The following is a 17456-nucleotide window of genomic DNA, read 5'->3' as shown; positions in this document are numbered from 1 at the left end:
TGCTTCAAGCCATCGGCCTCCTGCAAAAGTGCATCCTGTGTGTGTGTGTGTGTGTGTGTGTCTCTCTCTAATTTTAAGAACAGATTCAGTCACAATTTTCCAAACTTCGATTGGACTCAGCAGTACATAAAGGCTTTGTCAAATGGAAACAGCCAAATGAAAAGAGAGGTGCTGATGTCAAAATGCTTTCAGGTAGGAACTGTGCCATGTCATTGAAATGTGGAGTGATGGAGAATGTTGAGAAGAGACAGAAGTTAAGTTAAAGGGCTCGATCTGAATGCTTTGATTGATTACTATGCATACTTAGTAATAATTTGTCAGAATATTATAGGCAACTTTCCAAAGTAATTCATCCTTTTTCTGATCTCTTTTAAAGCAGAGACTTTTGTCTTGTTAAGCACAGAAAAACAATTAAACACAGAAAAATAGTAAACCAAAATACATACACAGTATTTACTCACACTTTACTAAATCACTACCTGCCTTAAATTGTCAGTTTCCCCATGGGAGTTCTGCATTTTGTCCTGCCATGAATGTAGCAGAAACTAGTGCCAACAGGTCACATTAACTTCTAAACCAGCCAGAATGGAGTGAGAGGAAGTGACCTTGCATATCCTAGATATTTATATTTTAGGGGTAGACCTGGATTTGCTACAATGTTTAGTTTCTAGTAGTTTCTAATCTGGGTTACACATGAAGGATTTTACCCTGGACAGCAGCATGAAAGCAAAGAACGCTCAATCTGAGACAGAGGAGAGAGAGACCTGGAACAGTTGTGTACCACCAGGTTACAGCTCTGATAGACTAGTTGTTATAATGAAAACAACAATAATGATAATTATGGATGTAAAGATGTTTTACATGATAGCAACAATTCATATAATAATAATAATGTGTTGTTGTTGTTGTTGAAAACAGCTGTAGCTGGAATTGTGTGTGAAATTTCAAGTCAATTGGACAAACTATGTCAGGGGCGTGGCCTGTCAAACTTAATAGAGCCACCGTGTGGTAGATTGGGCTCAAATTTCTTGGGCATTACTTTTACGATATTCCCAATAGATTTGCCAATTTGTATGTTTCTAGCGTAAAATATTTCTAAGATATCCCGAAAAATATACAAGAGTTTGATTGGCCACGCCAACTTCCGCCAATTAATACGGCACCATGTTAGTTTTTAGTTGCCCCCTTGAGCATTCTTACCAAATTTGGTGAAATTTGGTAAGAAGTGGTTCCTGCGCTATAGATTTTGGGAGATTGTAGTGCCCCCTATGGGCAAAACTCTACATGCTTTGCTCCGCCTGTTTTCGGACACGATACAAACTTATCTACCAAGTTTGAATATGATTGGACCAAATGTTGCTGAGTTATGGCCAATGTCCTTTTAAGGTCCGCTCTTTGTGAAAGGTTTTTGGTAAATAGCGGTCATATTTTTGGACCAATTCAGCTCATTTATAAGAGAAGTGTGTATTTCAGTCTCATAATGCTGTGTACTAAATTTGGTGTGGATAGGATGAAATACCAAAACGTAGAGGTCACATTACTGTTTTTCAATTTATGCAAATTAGCAAAACAAACTATCATGACAGACTTTGATCAGGCCCCGAACCCTTATCATAACAAACCAGAGTAAAAACAATTGTGTTCTGGGGTCTCATTTATTACCGTTGCGTACGCACAAAATGGGCCTGAAACGTACGTACGCCACTTCTCACGCAAACGTTGGGATTTAGAAAAACAAACTTGACCCATGCGTACGAACGTTTTGGAGACGGGAAAGTGGCGATGCAGACGTGAGGTGGTCAACTGAAGCCAGATTATTGATCCACTTCATCATTTACATTAAAACCAACAGCTTTAGTTGGGCTCGCGTGACATATCTGTTCCACACAAACCTTTTAGTTGAAAAATCTATGAAACAAATTACGTTCAGATTCCATTAAACAGCGGCGTTACAGAGCCAAGTCATTAACAGATTTTAATAATATCTTCTATCACTCGCTCTAAATAAATAAATACTGCTGACACTGGTGCGTGATTCTGCGTGATGGATGCACGCGAATGGAAGGACGAGGAGGAAACGAGGGTTCAGCGATGTCTGATCAGCTGATATAGATTCTATAGTTCTGTGATCTGTGATCTTTGTGCTGAGCTGAGTCCAGTATCACACAGATCAACCGACGGAACCGAACCATCCCAGTACAAACACGAGCATATAATGATAATTCTGTTAGATTCTATAGATTGAGGACATCACAGCTGTCTCTGAATTTAATAATCCTGCAGTTTTGGATGATTAAATACAAACAGACAATACAACAAGTTCCCTCAAATTCTGAGAGGGTGTTTTTTTTTTTTGCCTCCACCTTTGAATTTTTTTATTTTTTATTTCAGGCTCCGTTCTTTCTATCGTACTCACTCTCACACATTGTATTATCCACAGCAGCAGCAGCGTATCAGTGTATTTTCTTTATTTGTGACATCACTGCTGTCCCTTCACCTCCACCTCACTAACAAGCACCTCAATGTCAGTGTCAGAAAGTTGTATTCTCATCACTTTATGCCGTGACTCTGTCAGGACTCACGGTGGAAACCCATTGGTCAGCAGCATAATTTAATATTCATGCCGTGCTTTGCATTGATCATTTATGGTTAAAAGGGGGCGTGTAGAGGGCGGAGTATGAGGCAGATCGAAGTACAAACGTTTCCAGGTGGACTGTGATTTATAAAGTAAACAATGCCTTCTGGTGTGCATTCACACGGTTTTATAAATCAGAATTTTCTTTTGCGTACGCCATTTCCGGCTTTTGTGCGCACGTACACTTTTAGTATGAATCCTACGCACTGTTTTATAAATGAGACCCCTGGCCCTTCAGGCCTGGAACCCTAACGAACCGGAGTAAAAACAATAGGGTTCCGTCCCTTCAGGCCTCGAACCCTAATAAAATAAATTCAGCGGACAGTCTGAGTCTGAGTTTTTTCAACTTCCTGTTACATCAAAATAGTAAAAACAAACATTTCTAGTGACTTATCAGTATTCTCTTTAAATAAAATTCTATGGCTGTGAAACTTGCAGGAGCCAGAACACTCTGATGTCAGACGGGGAGTCCTAGAACAGATAGCAGAACGGTGATACGGATACTCATTAACTGGGGTAGGTGTGAATCCTACAAATACTGGCTTAAAACTAGGATCGTTTCTCATCCTTGCCTCATCTCGTATGAAGCGACAGAAGAAAGAAAATGGTGGAAAGGTGATGCGATGAGTCTGTTCGTATTTGGTCCCCCCCTGAAATCCATTTATCTTGCAGATTGAATGGGAGCTTGTCCACAACTGGGGCGATGCCATGTGCAGTGTCCAGATATAGGAGTCCTGGTAAGCAACCTTCCTCTTTGGCTGACTCAACCTCCATCAGTAGGTCCCCAAGGTGTTGAGTTTATTTGGTTCTCCAATGGAGATTTTTGGAAAACATTCAAGTCTTTTGAGGAGTGCATTTTCTATTGCATCAGGTGAGCCAAAACACTGTTCTAGCCTTTCCCAGACCTTGTCCAGACCCAGTGCAGGGTGGTTGATATGCACTGAACGAATGCGTTTGGCGTGCCTAGATGACTCATCTTCAAGGCACCGTGTCAGAAGATCCAGTTCTTGTCTGAGCTTTAAACTTAACCCCTCGATGGCGTTTTCGAATGATGCCTTCCATGCCCAGTAATCTTCTGGTTTATCCATTAACTAGGTCAGACCCTCAGCAACTAAGTCTCTTTGCCAGGTATCTAGCAAGATCAGCAACAGCAAAGTCATTATTCTCCTGTGGAGATGTATTTGATCTATAGTGGGCTGACAGGCTACCGGTGGTGAAGGTGTGGTGTGGTTGGGCTGCTGAGAATCTCATAAGGTTGATAATGCATTGTGGATCATTGATTGTGTAAAGTCTTTGATGAACCCCTGTATGCAGGCTAAGAGTGTCAGATGGCTGTGGACTACGAGCATGACTTCTATGTACGGGAAATTTGACCTGTGTATGATCATAGAGGTCCTCTGAATCTGTCTTCTGCTGTACTAGTGTGCTGTTCAAAAACATTAGCTGCGGCAAGTGCAGCTTCTGTTTCCTCATCCTCTTAAAGAGCGTCTAGCGTCGCGCTCAACTGTGCTTCTTCAACTTTCAATTGTGCTTGCTTTACTTTGTATTACATTTCTTAACTTTCTGTTACTAGAGTCTGATTACTAGAAATCAGAATTGTAATAGAAATAATGGAAAGCATTAGGGATTTGTCTCAGGTAGAAACAAACATTGAAGGCCCCACCTACAGGGGTGAAGTCCTGCTATCTCCATCGTCTTCTCAGAAAGATTCATTTAATTTACCTTTACCTATGAAACGTCCAATCAGTGTCAGGCTTTGGGTCGGGTATCTCATCAGCCACACTTTTATTCGTGGAGGTCTGCAATCAGTCTTATTAAAAATGGGGTTAAACATTGGAGAATGCATCAAACTCAGCATATTTTAACAGATCCAGTCAAAGTTCATTATCTGTGTGTTTCTCTTTGCTCATAGGTAACTCAGAGATGCATGGTTTCAGTCAAGTCTTCTTTGTTTGTCTCGTCCCCTCTAAACCATGTCAGTGTGATTGTCATCAGTTATTCTGCTCAGCAGATCATTTAGCTCTTTTATTCTATATGTGTGCACTTTGAATAGTGTTTATTTTGTGCGGAACATTTAAGTTACAAGAACAAGTTCCTCCTCTTGAGACCACTCATTAGTAGGGGATGATGAACCACTCCCTGTTTCCCTCTATACGTCACCACTTCATGGGCGTCTGGAGAAGCATGCGTCAAAAGCAGAGTAGTTTTATCGGGTGTCAAAGGTGTGCTTGCACTAGGTGTGCTTTCAATGGAATAAAGCACAATAGGCAATCTGTGTGTGCCCACTTCAAACCAGTGGTCACCAACGTTTCGGTCAGCGTTTCTTTTGTTGTAAACTTCATTCTCTCAACCTGATCTGAGCTATTTATATCAAAAGGTATCCACTTAAGGCACTTAACAACAATTCTGTGTATCCTGTCTCCTAGTTGGGAAAGCTTTAACCTACTTAAAAAACTGGTCTACAATACTAGCAAGTAATTGTTGCGCTAACAACTTTGCATATTTACAAAATCTATTTCCATATTTATAAAAGGACCCGATTAATGGAACAAATGATCGTGTTTCACTGTGCTGTACTTTCTCCTAGTTTGCTGAAAGGTAATCCATCTCTCCATTCTGCAAACCATTGTGATCTTATTATTTCATTGATCCCCCCTTTTCATGGTGATGGAACATGCGTGACAGTGGGCAACAGGAACAAAAGGGATCACGGACAGACTGAACAACCTCTCAACCTCTCTCTATAATTGACTTAAATCAACACTAAAAGCATATCTAGAATCAGTGTCTAAATGGTTGCAACTTTGACTTTTGCCAGAATGCTGGTTCTTGTAAGGGCATACCATACCGCAGAGTTACTAGAGGGTAACGCTCGTGCTTCCAATACTTTTTATCCAGTTATTACAGTGTAGCCAGCAATATTTTTTTCATGTCAGACGGCCTGCTTCCTGACCCGTTCATGTACAGAATCAAATCAGAATTTGGTATTGGTGTCTGCAACAAGATTGGTCTAGGGTTTTCAATAACCACAACTCATGTTCATCGTTTTCATCCATCATAGGAAGAAGAGTATCTGGGTTCAGATGTGGTGATTGCTTTAATTATAGGTGGGGGCTTAAGTAAGTATTGTGCTGAGTAGCAGAAATGTTCAAGATATGCCAAACTGAATGGGGAACAAGAACCACATAATCATGATCCAAAACAATGGGTGGAGTTTGTTTTCTTTTTTATCATTTTTCTTTCAATCTTAAGAGCAACAGCGGCTACAGCCTTGAGACAGCCGAACAACAGGAGACAAGCATGACTAGTAGTATGCAACAGGACGGTAATGAGAGTAGTGTTTCTGCACCAGGATGTTTCTATGACGTAACCGTTCTTCTCACAAACCTACAGGCAAAGTGGCTGCCTGTAGTCAGGGAATCGAAGGCAGGGGGCGCTGAAGATTGCCCTTTTGAGGTCATTAAAACCTTGTCCATCTCCTCTGTCCGTTGTACTGTGGTCTGCAGCGTGGACACAATGGAGTCCATGGCAGCTTACTCGTAGATTCAGTGTCTAGAATAGTTTGCAATTCCCAAGAAAGAGAGCTCAAGCTAAAGAGATGTCAATAAGATTGTTCTCATTGACATCTCTTTGTTCAACATTCCTCTAGTTTCATTCTGAAAAGTCAGCTTTAAAAAACCAACAACATGGCTCAGTTCAAAATTTCCATTCAATAACTCCTCTCATCTCTGACATGATCTTAACATCTGATGATTATTATTTGAACCATAGTGTCACCATTGTTCTGCATTAGTGAGAAGTTATCGACGTTTAATCTCCGCTTTAATACCGCCCATTGAAAGAGGTCCTGTTTTATCAGTTTCATACATAACAAAGTAAGAGCAACTTGTTAGTTAATGGCTTTAAAACTTTCATACAATAGAACATGAGGCACAGCAACCTCGAGCGAGTGCTCGTTCATCTGTGCTACTTTAAATAAATTTGATATATTTATTTTAAATTCCTGTCATAATGTGTGTTTTACATTTTGCTGATTTTGAACAGGAGTGATTATTATTAAAATCATAATTTTCATCACATGTCCCAAACAGACGAGGACAGTACAGAGACTGTCTCTCCCTGCTCTCCTTTGGATCTCACTCGAAGGTCATCTATCTTTTTTACAGTATAGTGTTTTGATACAATGAAACTTAACTATCTGAGTGGTAAAGTAGTTGAGTACAGTTAATCTACAGTATTTCCATTTTCTTTACTTGGACTACATTTTATAGCACTTGTGCTGTTAAGATCAAGATTTCACACTATGAATATACTTACACATAGACTTATGTTTTGTTGAAGCTTATGCAGTTTTATTAATTTAAAGGATTTTAATACTTAAGTCAACGCTTCATAGCACATTTCATTAATTCCCTCAAGCATATCACACATTATCTAATGTAGCTGAAATCCTTGATGGATTTTCTTCATTTGGTCAAGAGACAAAATAAAAACATTGCTTATTTTATTGTCATTATCATGTTTTCTTTTGAAACTTTAGAACATTAATTCATCAGCATTTATCAGGAACATTTTATCACTGATATTTGTGGATATCGGAGCATTATTCTACATCTGCTCTAGTTCCTTTAAACCCCTCTGATTTTAATCAGTCATAAATTTGAACTTTGAGCCAGCAATTCACCATCAGTCCACTCACACGAGGGCTGCACCTATCGATTATTTATTTATCGATTAATCTAACATTATTGAGTACTGAAGTTTACTCTAATAATAAAATAAATATTATTTTCTCATGTAACTAGGAGAAAAAATAAAGGGTATCTTAAAATAAAGTGCTTAATTTTTGAAAAAATTAATAAAAAGATGTAGTTTGAGTTTCCCCATTTCTTCTTTATATAACTACATTTCACATATAAACAATCTCAACTAAACAGCTTTAACTTTCCTCCTTGTTCCCACTTTCTCTGGTTCAGAGAAGTAAACTCTACCATGTGTTGCCAGGATTTACTACCTTAAACACGTAAAAAGCTGCGCAGGTTAAAATAAGACTACCGCAAGTGCGAGAAAAAGTGCCCAGGATAAAATAGAAACGGTCAGTCACAATCTAATAACAGAGTCTGGGTCCGTGTAGAACGGCTTCTGGGTCTGTTTCCGGACCGCGGCCTGACTATTGGGGACCTATGCTAGTGGGCGATTTTTTTCGCTTCAGCTTGCTTTTCTGGTGAGTCAGTGCTTTGACTGTGCGCAGCCACCTTCCATACGACGCGTCAATCCAGCCCTAACTCACACATGAGCGCAGTTAAGGACTCAACATTCGCTAAGTCTCTATCAATTTATCTGCCTATGAATCCAGCTGGCATTCTGGAGCAAAACATTCCTTCGAAACAGGCACCTTGTTTTGCCCGTTTATCACCGGTGGACTGATTTAATTCACTTGACCCTTTTGCTTTGCCTTCAGATTTGCCTTATTTTATTTTTAACATCGGCTGTGGACTGATTGTTTCCCTTGTTGGCATATTCACATCAATTTGAAAAGTAAAAAACATTCACTTATACATTCATTAAACCCTGCTGCAGCATCAGAGCTTCCACAGTTCCATTTTTCTTCACTACATCTGTGGTGGCAAACGTAAAGAACACTACAATGTACTGTTGGTTGGCCCTTTATCTATAACCTGACCTTGGGTACTGTTTAAAGAGAGAATGGAGTATCTGTGGAATTAGACAGGCACTATTATCACAGGCACAATAGCCCTATAACAGGCATGATGACTGTTTGCTCAGATTTTAAGGCATATTTATTATGACTGAGCCATGGCTACAATGACAAATCTAGCATCTATCATTTGCATAAGTATTGCAATGAAATTGCTATCCAGTAGTTATATCCTCTTGCTCTAATTGTGTAAGAAAATGCACTGGTTCTCTGTAATAATGCTTATGTGCAATTTATAATCAAGCTTCTGTAAGCTTCTGTCATGCCCCATTGTTCTTTTTTCTCTCTGCCAGCAAAATTGCTCTCCCTCTCTTACCTCCATCTCTCTGACTGTTACACTTTAGATGCAGAGTATGTAGGAGGCTATACTGTTATATAATAATAATAATATAATGTTTCTTCTATGTCCTGGCAGGCAAACATTGATGGTTTGTGTGGGTGAGAGATCTGACTCTTTACTCACTGCCAAGATTAGGAAAGAAAGGGATGGTGATAGAGGGAGAATGGAAGAGGGAGGTTGGGACAAAGGCAGTATTGGGTGTTGGGCATCAAAACCCAGTTCTGTGTTTGACCTTCTTCCAATAATAAGTACAAAGTCACTTTTTTTTGATTGGGCTGATTTTAAAACAATTTAGGTCTTATTCTTGCAATTAAACAGTGTATGAAATATGGTGACACATGCCCTCAAAGTGGTGGCTTACAGAATGCAGAAGTTTTATGGTGAATTGATTACTAAACTAATGTTAAACTGCTGACATACAATTTGACAAGGTAAATTATATATGTAGTTTTACTTATTATTGATGACCAAAAACATTTCATTATCAGCAGTATTTTTAACATGTTTACCACAAAGATGTTTTATGCACCAAAGCTATATAGGATTATAAGGCTAAAGGCTGCCTTATTTTGGTATATTCCACCCTTTTCTTTCACTTCTTTGGTACTCTCTTCTGTTTTCTCTTCATATCACAAGTATTTTTGTACTTATATATATATGCCTTAGTAGACATGTGTATGTGTGAGAGAGAGAGAGACATTTTTTATTTTACAAAACATTTAATTTACATATTTCATTACTACAATCTGTGGGTGTCACAAAAAAGTGTTAATGTAAATAAATAATACATCATTCGGTTAAAGTGTGGAAAAGACAGCTGATCATTGACTATGGAACAGATGACATTTTTTAAAAACCAGCATGTTTTAAAAGACCCTTGATCATAAACATGTTTTCAAAACATTAGTTTACTCTAGTCACAGTCTTGCCCTGAGGTTCACCAGCCACACCTCCTTTGCTTCCTGCCCTTCTCTGTTCTCCACCCTGTTCTTTCTGCTCACATAAATTGCCATTTTTTGCTTCGCCGTAGAGGTAATTTAGGAGCTGCCACTTCTGTTAAATTTTTTGTAGCCTGTTCCCATGGTAAAAACCTTCTCTGTAAAAAACACGTTAAAGAGACTAAAAACCATTGTTAAAAAGAGAAGAAACCTGTCAGTCGCTTGCACTCTGGAAAACAGTCTAAAAATGGACATTTGTCAAAAACAGCAGGATTAAGAACAGAAATAAAAGCATTAGAAGCACTGGCACCGTGTAAAATGTTCCACTGGAGGTCGCCAGTCCGATTTTTAAGTGGAGGTTTGTATAAAATCCTCCACTGTGGGCCGGTTCGATTTTCTTCAGAGAGAGAGAGAGAGAGAGAGAGAGAGAGAGAGAGACAGCCAGAGAGAGAGACAGAGAGAATTAGAAGCCAAGTTAGGCATAAAGGAATATTTCACTGCACACTGGGAATGTGTGTATCTATGTAAAACAGCATGACATTAGCCTGTCAAAAACCAAATCCCTGTATACACAGGGACCCTTTTTTGAAGTAACAAAGTTTTATGTGATAACACATTCATTTTTTTCAGTATGAATAAATACCTGTCTATCTGTATGTAGAACGCATATCTCGTAAACCATTCGTCTTATCGACCTAACACTCAGCATATTGTCAGTATTGTCCTACTGTTAATCAGTATTTGTAGTGGTCCATGGGCAGAGCAGTGTTTAATATGGTGGGACAAGATATGATCAATAATGTTTTATGTTTGTCTGCGAACAGATTTGATCATGTCCTCTTCTTCACCATCGGATAAACAACAGCAGTGGTCCATAACTGTGTTAAACCACAGGTCAAAATGGCCACTAAATAATTGTGATAATTTGTTCATTTCACAATATCGGACTGACAGACGTTCATTTTTGTCACGAGTGCTGATTCCTGCCTGGGCAATAACATTCATAGAATTGCTTCCTCTTTAGCAATTTAAAAAAAAGTAAAGCACAATGTTTGTTTTGATTCAGCAATGCTTTATAAACAGCTGAATTACAGAGCTTTTAATTTGAAAAGTTGTGAACTCAGGTCTTTAGATTGTGTTTATTGCCCAAGGGCACTAATGACAAGGAGTAATTTTGTATTAGGCTCCCCAGCATGACCACAGGCTAAGCAAACAGCCCATTCCAAACAGGCAGGTTTACAACAGGTACTGCAGTATTTATTGTAAATGACATATTTTTGCACCATTGGTTGGAAGAAACAATTATGACTATGAGAAAATGTTATGGGTATCTTTCATAATTTTTATTTTATGGGCCAAACAGTTCAAGGAAATAATCTTCACAGCCCAACTGATAAGTCTTTACTTTCCTTCTTTTCAGATACATTGAGTCCTGGACGGGTCTGCAAAGCTTGAGGGATGTGGATATGGAGCTCTACACCGGCTTAGAGAGGCTGTAAGAAGAAACATTTCTCAATGTATTTGTGTCCGTTTGCTCATGCAGTGTTGTAATTGTAGAACATATCACAACTAAAATATCTGGCTGCTAAGAATATTTAACTCCATTCCCGTGCAGCGACCTACTAATTACACAAACGTCTGTCTTTCTGTCTGACCGTCTCACTTGTTCGAATCGACTTCACACATGTATTCTTAGTGGTCATGGGATGTGCAGTGCCATGTTTGGTGCGATTTGGACACAGGATATGTTCAATATGAATAAAAATTGATTACAATAGCGACCAACACTCAGTAATGGTCAGAATCAGCTTTATTTGCCATATACGTCCCCAAGATGTCTAGGGTATGAGGGACAAACAATACAAAAAATAAACCTGGGAAAAAACAACTAACTAGCAGGATACGTTCAAGAAAAATAAAGTATTGTTATTAATAACCGTAAGGTCTACACAAAATGCCCTTCCCAAAACAGAAGAAGGAATAAGAAAACGAACCACTAACTGAAAACAATGTCCAAAGAAATGAAGATTAACCATGAAAACGAAAGAACACTAACAGAAGTTATCCACAGAGTTCAACAATACACAAAGAAACACCAACCAACTAATGCACACTACTATACAGTCCACTCGCAGCTTGTTGCACACTGGCAACATCTGAAGCTCTGCTCAGGGTTTCATCTGCTTCTCCCTGATTTCAGTGTGGCTTGAGCTGTGCCAGTGGAGGTGCTGCAAGAGCACACACCTGGAGGAGATGAGAGAGAGAGAGAAACAAAACACGCCACGTAACAAAACATACTAGGAATTTGACTTTGTTGTAGTTGCCCTTAGTGTACTTAAACAAATAGACATACAATTAACAACAGACTACCAGAAATTAATAAAATAAGCTTGACCACTATGTGTGTGTTGAATTTTCTTCTACATCCTCTGATAAACTACAGCAGTGGTTGGCAACTGGGTCAAACCCTGAGCAAAATCACCACTAGATAACTTTGATAAGTTCTTTTTTATTTTTCATTTATTTCACCATATGCACTGACACAAACACAGTCAGTCCCGGGTGCAGCGGGTACTGAGCTTCGTCATAGCAACAACATTCATTGGATCACCTTCTATTTGGCAATTTTCTTCAAAGTAATAGCACAATGTAAATTTTGTTGCTACAATGCTTTATATTATATATTAATAACCCCACTTATGTAAAATCAAATAAACTTATTAACACATGAGCAATGTTTTATAAGAAACATTGACCACAAAATCTTCACTGCAGATAAACCAGGTATGAAAAACTGTTTTCTTACTTCATTCTGCATCATAGACTGTACATCAAAAAATATTGTAGGCCTGTTTGAGGAGGGCTGACAAGTAATAATTCTGAAGTAGCTCCAGAGCATTACCACAGGACAAGCAAACAGCTCTTCCAAACAAGCAGATTTACAACAAGCACTGCATTTGTCATTACATTACATGTTCAATGGAATTGAAGTAACTGCTTAAAAGATACTTTGGTAAATACACACATTGACTAATTAATATTGCTAATATTGCTTTAATTTCCCATTCAAAATGTGATACAATCACAACAGGATGGACAGTTGGAACAAATGCATAGACCATAAATAGCTGTAACACATGGGCAGGTGTGCATGCATGTTTTTACATTTTTTACGGTGGCTGTGGTCCAGTGACAGCTAAATACAATACAAGAGAAGAAGAAACAGAGGCTGAGTTGTATTGATTCTCAGAGGACTGCTATAGCACATCCTCCACTCTGGGGAATGACTTCAATCCTCCAGCTGAGCAAATACACTGGCTCTTCTCCCACTGACAACTAGATAATTAAAAGTGAGCATGTGGTTCTGCTGTAGCTTCCTTTTAACCCTTTAACGGCTGGATGACTGTAAGACTCATTTAGTTTTTTCGCACTGGAAAAAAAATGAATGGACAAATTAAAAATGGCCAATGATAAATCTAATGGCTGTTGGTGGATAATTGGCAGACATGGATAACCCTGTGGCATGATAATAATAATGATAGCTAATAATTTTATACTCAATACATACTTTTTTTTTTTACTGTGAATCCTAATCTCCTTCCACACTCTTATTTAACCTCTTAATCCCCCCTCGGTCAAGCAGTAATGAGATTCAGAGGGGGAGGATTGTAATTAAATTTGATTTGGGTTCAAATTTAAACTGCAGAGAAAAGAGAATACTGAGGAATGAAATCCATTCTCTCCTGCAGTATCATTCAAGCAGCAGCCATGGCTGAAGTGCCTTCAATATGCAGCTCCTCTACTAGCCACTAGATATGGTTCCAAGCAAACATTTAGAGAAGTTAATGTTTAGATTGCAAATACTATGACACATCTATCTTACACAGGAAAAACTACGACATCTCTATGAAATATTCAGATTTCTGAGAACTGAATCCTTCAGAGCATTGATATGTTTAGAGAACTGGATGATGCCACTCAGCCTTACTACCAATTTGTCTCCGGAAACATAAATACCAGTGTTATAAAAGAGACATCTCTAAAACTACACCTTGAATAAAAATTTAAAAAAATACTTTTTGTACTATCAATCCTCAATCATTACGGAACATTGCTATGGACAAAAAAAACAGCTGGTCTGGTTGACACAACTCTACCTGAGTGTAATTTTTTTGGTCAAAATTACATGGTTTATAATGTCACTTTAGAAAGTTGCTTATCAAAAAACCTGTGCTATATTCATTTTAATTTCAGGGTCTTTAATTTTGGGCAAAATGTTGGCCAAGTAATAAAGTAAAATGATCTATCACTGCATCTATCGCTTTGTTGTGGTAGCAAATCCTGGAAGTTTTTTTTCAGTGCTTCAGAAAAGGGTGGTGTGATAAAGTTAACCCATCAGATTGGGCTTTAAGGAATGTTTATTTTGGTTGAATTTCAACGCCCTCAAAAAAAGATTTTCTGTAGATTGTGTAAAGATTTGTGCTCATCATTAGCAGCACCATCCACTTGCACTGCAAATTCACCAAATCCTTAAAACACCAACACCTTTATTGGCCTCATTTAATCATTGTAGTCACAAAAAAAATTTCTTGAAATAGTATGTATATACCACATCCCATGGAAAGTAGAGATTTAAAAATTATTAAAAACAACTTGATGGTTCGAGAAAGGTGTTGAAGTTGAGAACCAAAGACATTTATGCTAAATGGTCTGTATTTATACAGTGCTTCTCTATTCTTGACCACTCAGAGCGCTTTACAGTACAGTTTCTGCCATTCACTTATTCACTCACACATTCATACAGTGCATCTATGTGCAACACTTTCTCTTTGAGAAGGGGCAATTTCAACATCAAATGTCTTTGTAGAGCAAGAGAACAGAGTGTTTTCAAAGTTTTCCATCATCAAATATTTCACAAATTATGGTTTTAATTCGTTTTCAGGGCTTTTATTGTATGCAAGCTTATCAGTGACATTGAACAAATGACCATGCTTGTTCGGGGGAGTAGGTGCACAGAGCACACTGGAAATTCCTCTGGGCTGCCACTTGCAATTTGCCTTCTTGAGGCACCTCACCTGACACCTGCATTCATTACTATGAAAATGAGATGTTAACTTTTGGCCTGGGTCCTATGGACAGTTCTATAAATGAGGTCCCTTCTCTCATTCATGTGATGTTAACAGTCTGTTGGTAGATGTAACACAGAAGCGTTCCTATTGAATGGAAATTCATTTGTCATTGTTTTAATTATTTAGCATTTATCCACAATCAATAATTTATGTTTGCAGCTTTGAAAATGGATGAGATTTAGAAATTACTGCCTTCATTCCTACTGTGTTGTGTTATCTGTTTATCTCATAATATCTTTTGTTTTTATTTCTGCCTGTCTTTCTTTTCCTTTCTCTATCGTTGCTTGAATTGTCTTTGATGATTGTTTTTAATCTGTTTAACTCATTCAGAGATGGAGCTGAAAGTCATTGTCTCTCTCTCTCTCTCTCTCTCTCTCTCAGCACTATAACAAGGAGCAACCTGCATACAATCCATACTCGTGTTTTCTCCAAGAACCCCCACTTGCGTTACATGTGAGTACACACAAACACATTACTCTGAGGCAAAGCAAAATGTCTGAAACCCCCCCAAAAATCTAAAAGGTCCCTTTATAGTTTTGGGATAAAGCAATGCTATTGTTAGCACTAGGGCAGGTGTTGGCAACCTTTACTATCAAAAGAGCCATTTTGCCCCCTCTTCCACCAAATACAATTTGTCTGGAGCCGCAAAACATATTTGATAACACAGTTTATAAAGTTTTATATATAGTTATACTCAGTCTTGTGCCAGTTCACACTTAAAATGAACTAGTTCAGAGTTAAGTTCATGCAGATTAAAATGAACTAGTTCACGTTCATAGTTCAATTTTAAAAATTTTGAACTAAGTTCACGGCTCCTAAAATGAACTACTTCACGTTCATAGTCCATTTTTTATTGGGATGATTTAGGTGACAAACGTCCGGTCATGTGTTTGGTTCTGAATCGATGGTGTCGGATCATGTCTGCGTGTCGCTCCGCTCATTTTAACACTGAGTCCTGACTGTGAGCGTCACGTCTCGTGTTGTACTGAGCACAAAACGTTGACGAGTCATTTTCATGATGTTTAAATGCAGCCTCATAAACTCTGGAGCGAATCAAACAAACACTAAGTGACATCATGTGCTGATCAGGTCCTGATAACTAGTGATGAGTGTTTATTAGTTATAGTGAGAGCAGAGTGGAGGAGGAAACAGAAACTCCAGCTCGGTACAAACCAACTGCAGCTTCTGCTCTGAACAGTGAGCAGCTGGGACCAGAGAGAAACTCTGTGTTTTCACTGTTCTTCAACAATGAAGTTCACTCTCGTTGGAGTGAACGTCACTCATGTTCATCATATGAAAACTTATTCGTTCAGTTCATTGTTCACGAAAAATATAATTCATGCAAAACACTTTACAGTGAGCCACTGCAGAGGGGCTGAAGAGCCGCATGCGGCTCCAGAGCCGACCCCTGCACTAGGGTTATTACTTGTCAACTCTGTCTTTGCATGTGTCGTACATGTACATGATATTTTTTCTGGTAACTATATTTTGGGGGTTGTATTATATTTGAGAACAAGACATTTTGCATTATGAGGTATTCTTTGATAGGGCTGGGTTTACAAAAGTGTATTCTCCTATTAAAATAGATTTTCATTTGAATGATCCGACATTGATTCATAAAATAGCATAATGAAGAAAGATATCTGGATTAATTTTGCAAGGATATACAACCGTACCATGTTATGTTTTACCAACATGCAAACATTTGAGTGAAGTAACAATCCCTAACCTTTGTACAGATGTGAAACATTGCGTTAAAACTTCTCTTAAATCAGCAGAGCAGAGATAATTGCCTTAATTTGTGACAGTTGGACATCCAAAGCAACAGATTTATACCCAACCATTACTTCTCACTTTATCGACAATGATTGGAGGCTCATGTCTCGTGCTTTACAGACCAGGGCAATAGAAACCAGCCATATTGCAAGTAATTCATTTGAAAGGTTTTAAGAAGCAATTAAAGAGTGGGAGCTTACAGCCAAAGACCCAGCCATCTTCTCTGTCTCAGACAGAACTTATTTGATTAAACTGCTGTAGTGTGTTGGTCATGTGAAATAAAAAGTAGAATAATTCAACTACTTTGGGGTCAATTCTCAACATAAACCTCAATATTTAAAAAAAGAATGCACAGTTAGAGGTTTCTTTGCACAGTTTACAGCATTAGTTATCTGATAATCTCTTTTTATCTAATATCCAAGCAAAATTGGTATTGTAACTGAAATATCCTTAATTTAATCCATATTGGATCAAATCTAAAGGAGACATTGTGAATCTGAATGGAATCAATTTGGAAAATCATTGGCAATACCCCAGCCCTACTCTAGGTGCCGTAGATAATTCTTCATTGGTGGTTGCCTGAAACCTTAATGCACTCAAAAAAATGATTCGTTGACTTTAATTAAATTTATCTTGTCAACTGGTTCCACGAAATTGTATTAGGTTAGTTGAAAGCTAAATTATTAGTTTCATCCAAATGAATTAACTTGAATTACAGTAATGAAATAATAATGAGTCGTTCCAACTCAAAAGAATAACTTCAGATCAACAGGATATATTTACGTTCACCCAATTTAAGTAATTTACGTTCACCCAATTTAAATAATTTACGTTCACCCAATTTAAGTTATGTTGTATGGACTTAAATAATATATTTACAGCTTACATATATCTTATTTATAGTAGTAATATAATAAAT

The 17456-nt window shown here is 38.1% G+C and overlaps 1 protein-coding gene across 1 annotated transcript in view; it reads left to right on the top strand.

Annotated features, from left to right (window-relative positions):
* Positions 1–17456, top strand: part of LOC117762750 (NT-3 growth factor receptor-like) — a 123660-nt gene that overhangs the window by 22737 nt on the left and 83467 nt on the right. Inside the window, exons 2-3 of the mRNA XM_034587343.1 lie at positions 11053–11127; positions 15143–15214. Of these exons, the coding sequence (XP_034443234.1) occupies positions 11053–11127; positions 15143–15214 (147 nt within the window). The remainder of the gene's footprint in view (positions 1–11052; positions 11128–15142; positions 15215–17456) is intronic.

This window comes from Hippoglossus hippoglossus, chromosome 6, assembly GCF_009819705.1.
Source record: "Hippoglossus hippoglossus isolate fHipHip1 chromosome 6, fHipHip1.pri, whole genome shotgun sequence".
NCBI lineage: Eukaryota > Metazoa > Chordata > Actinopteri > Pleuronectiformes > Pleuronectidae > Hippoglossus > Hippoglossus hippoglossus.
This window is presented reverse-complemented; position numbering and strand designations above follow the sequence as displayed.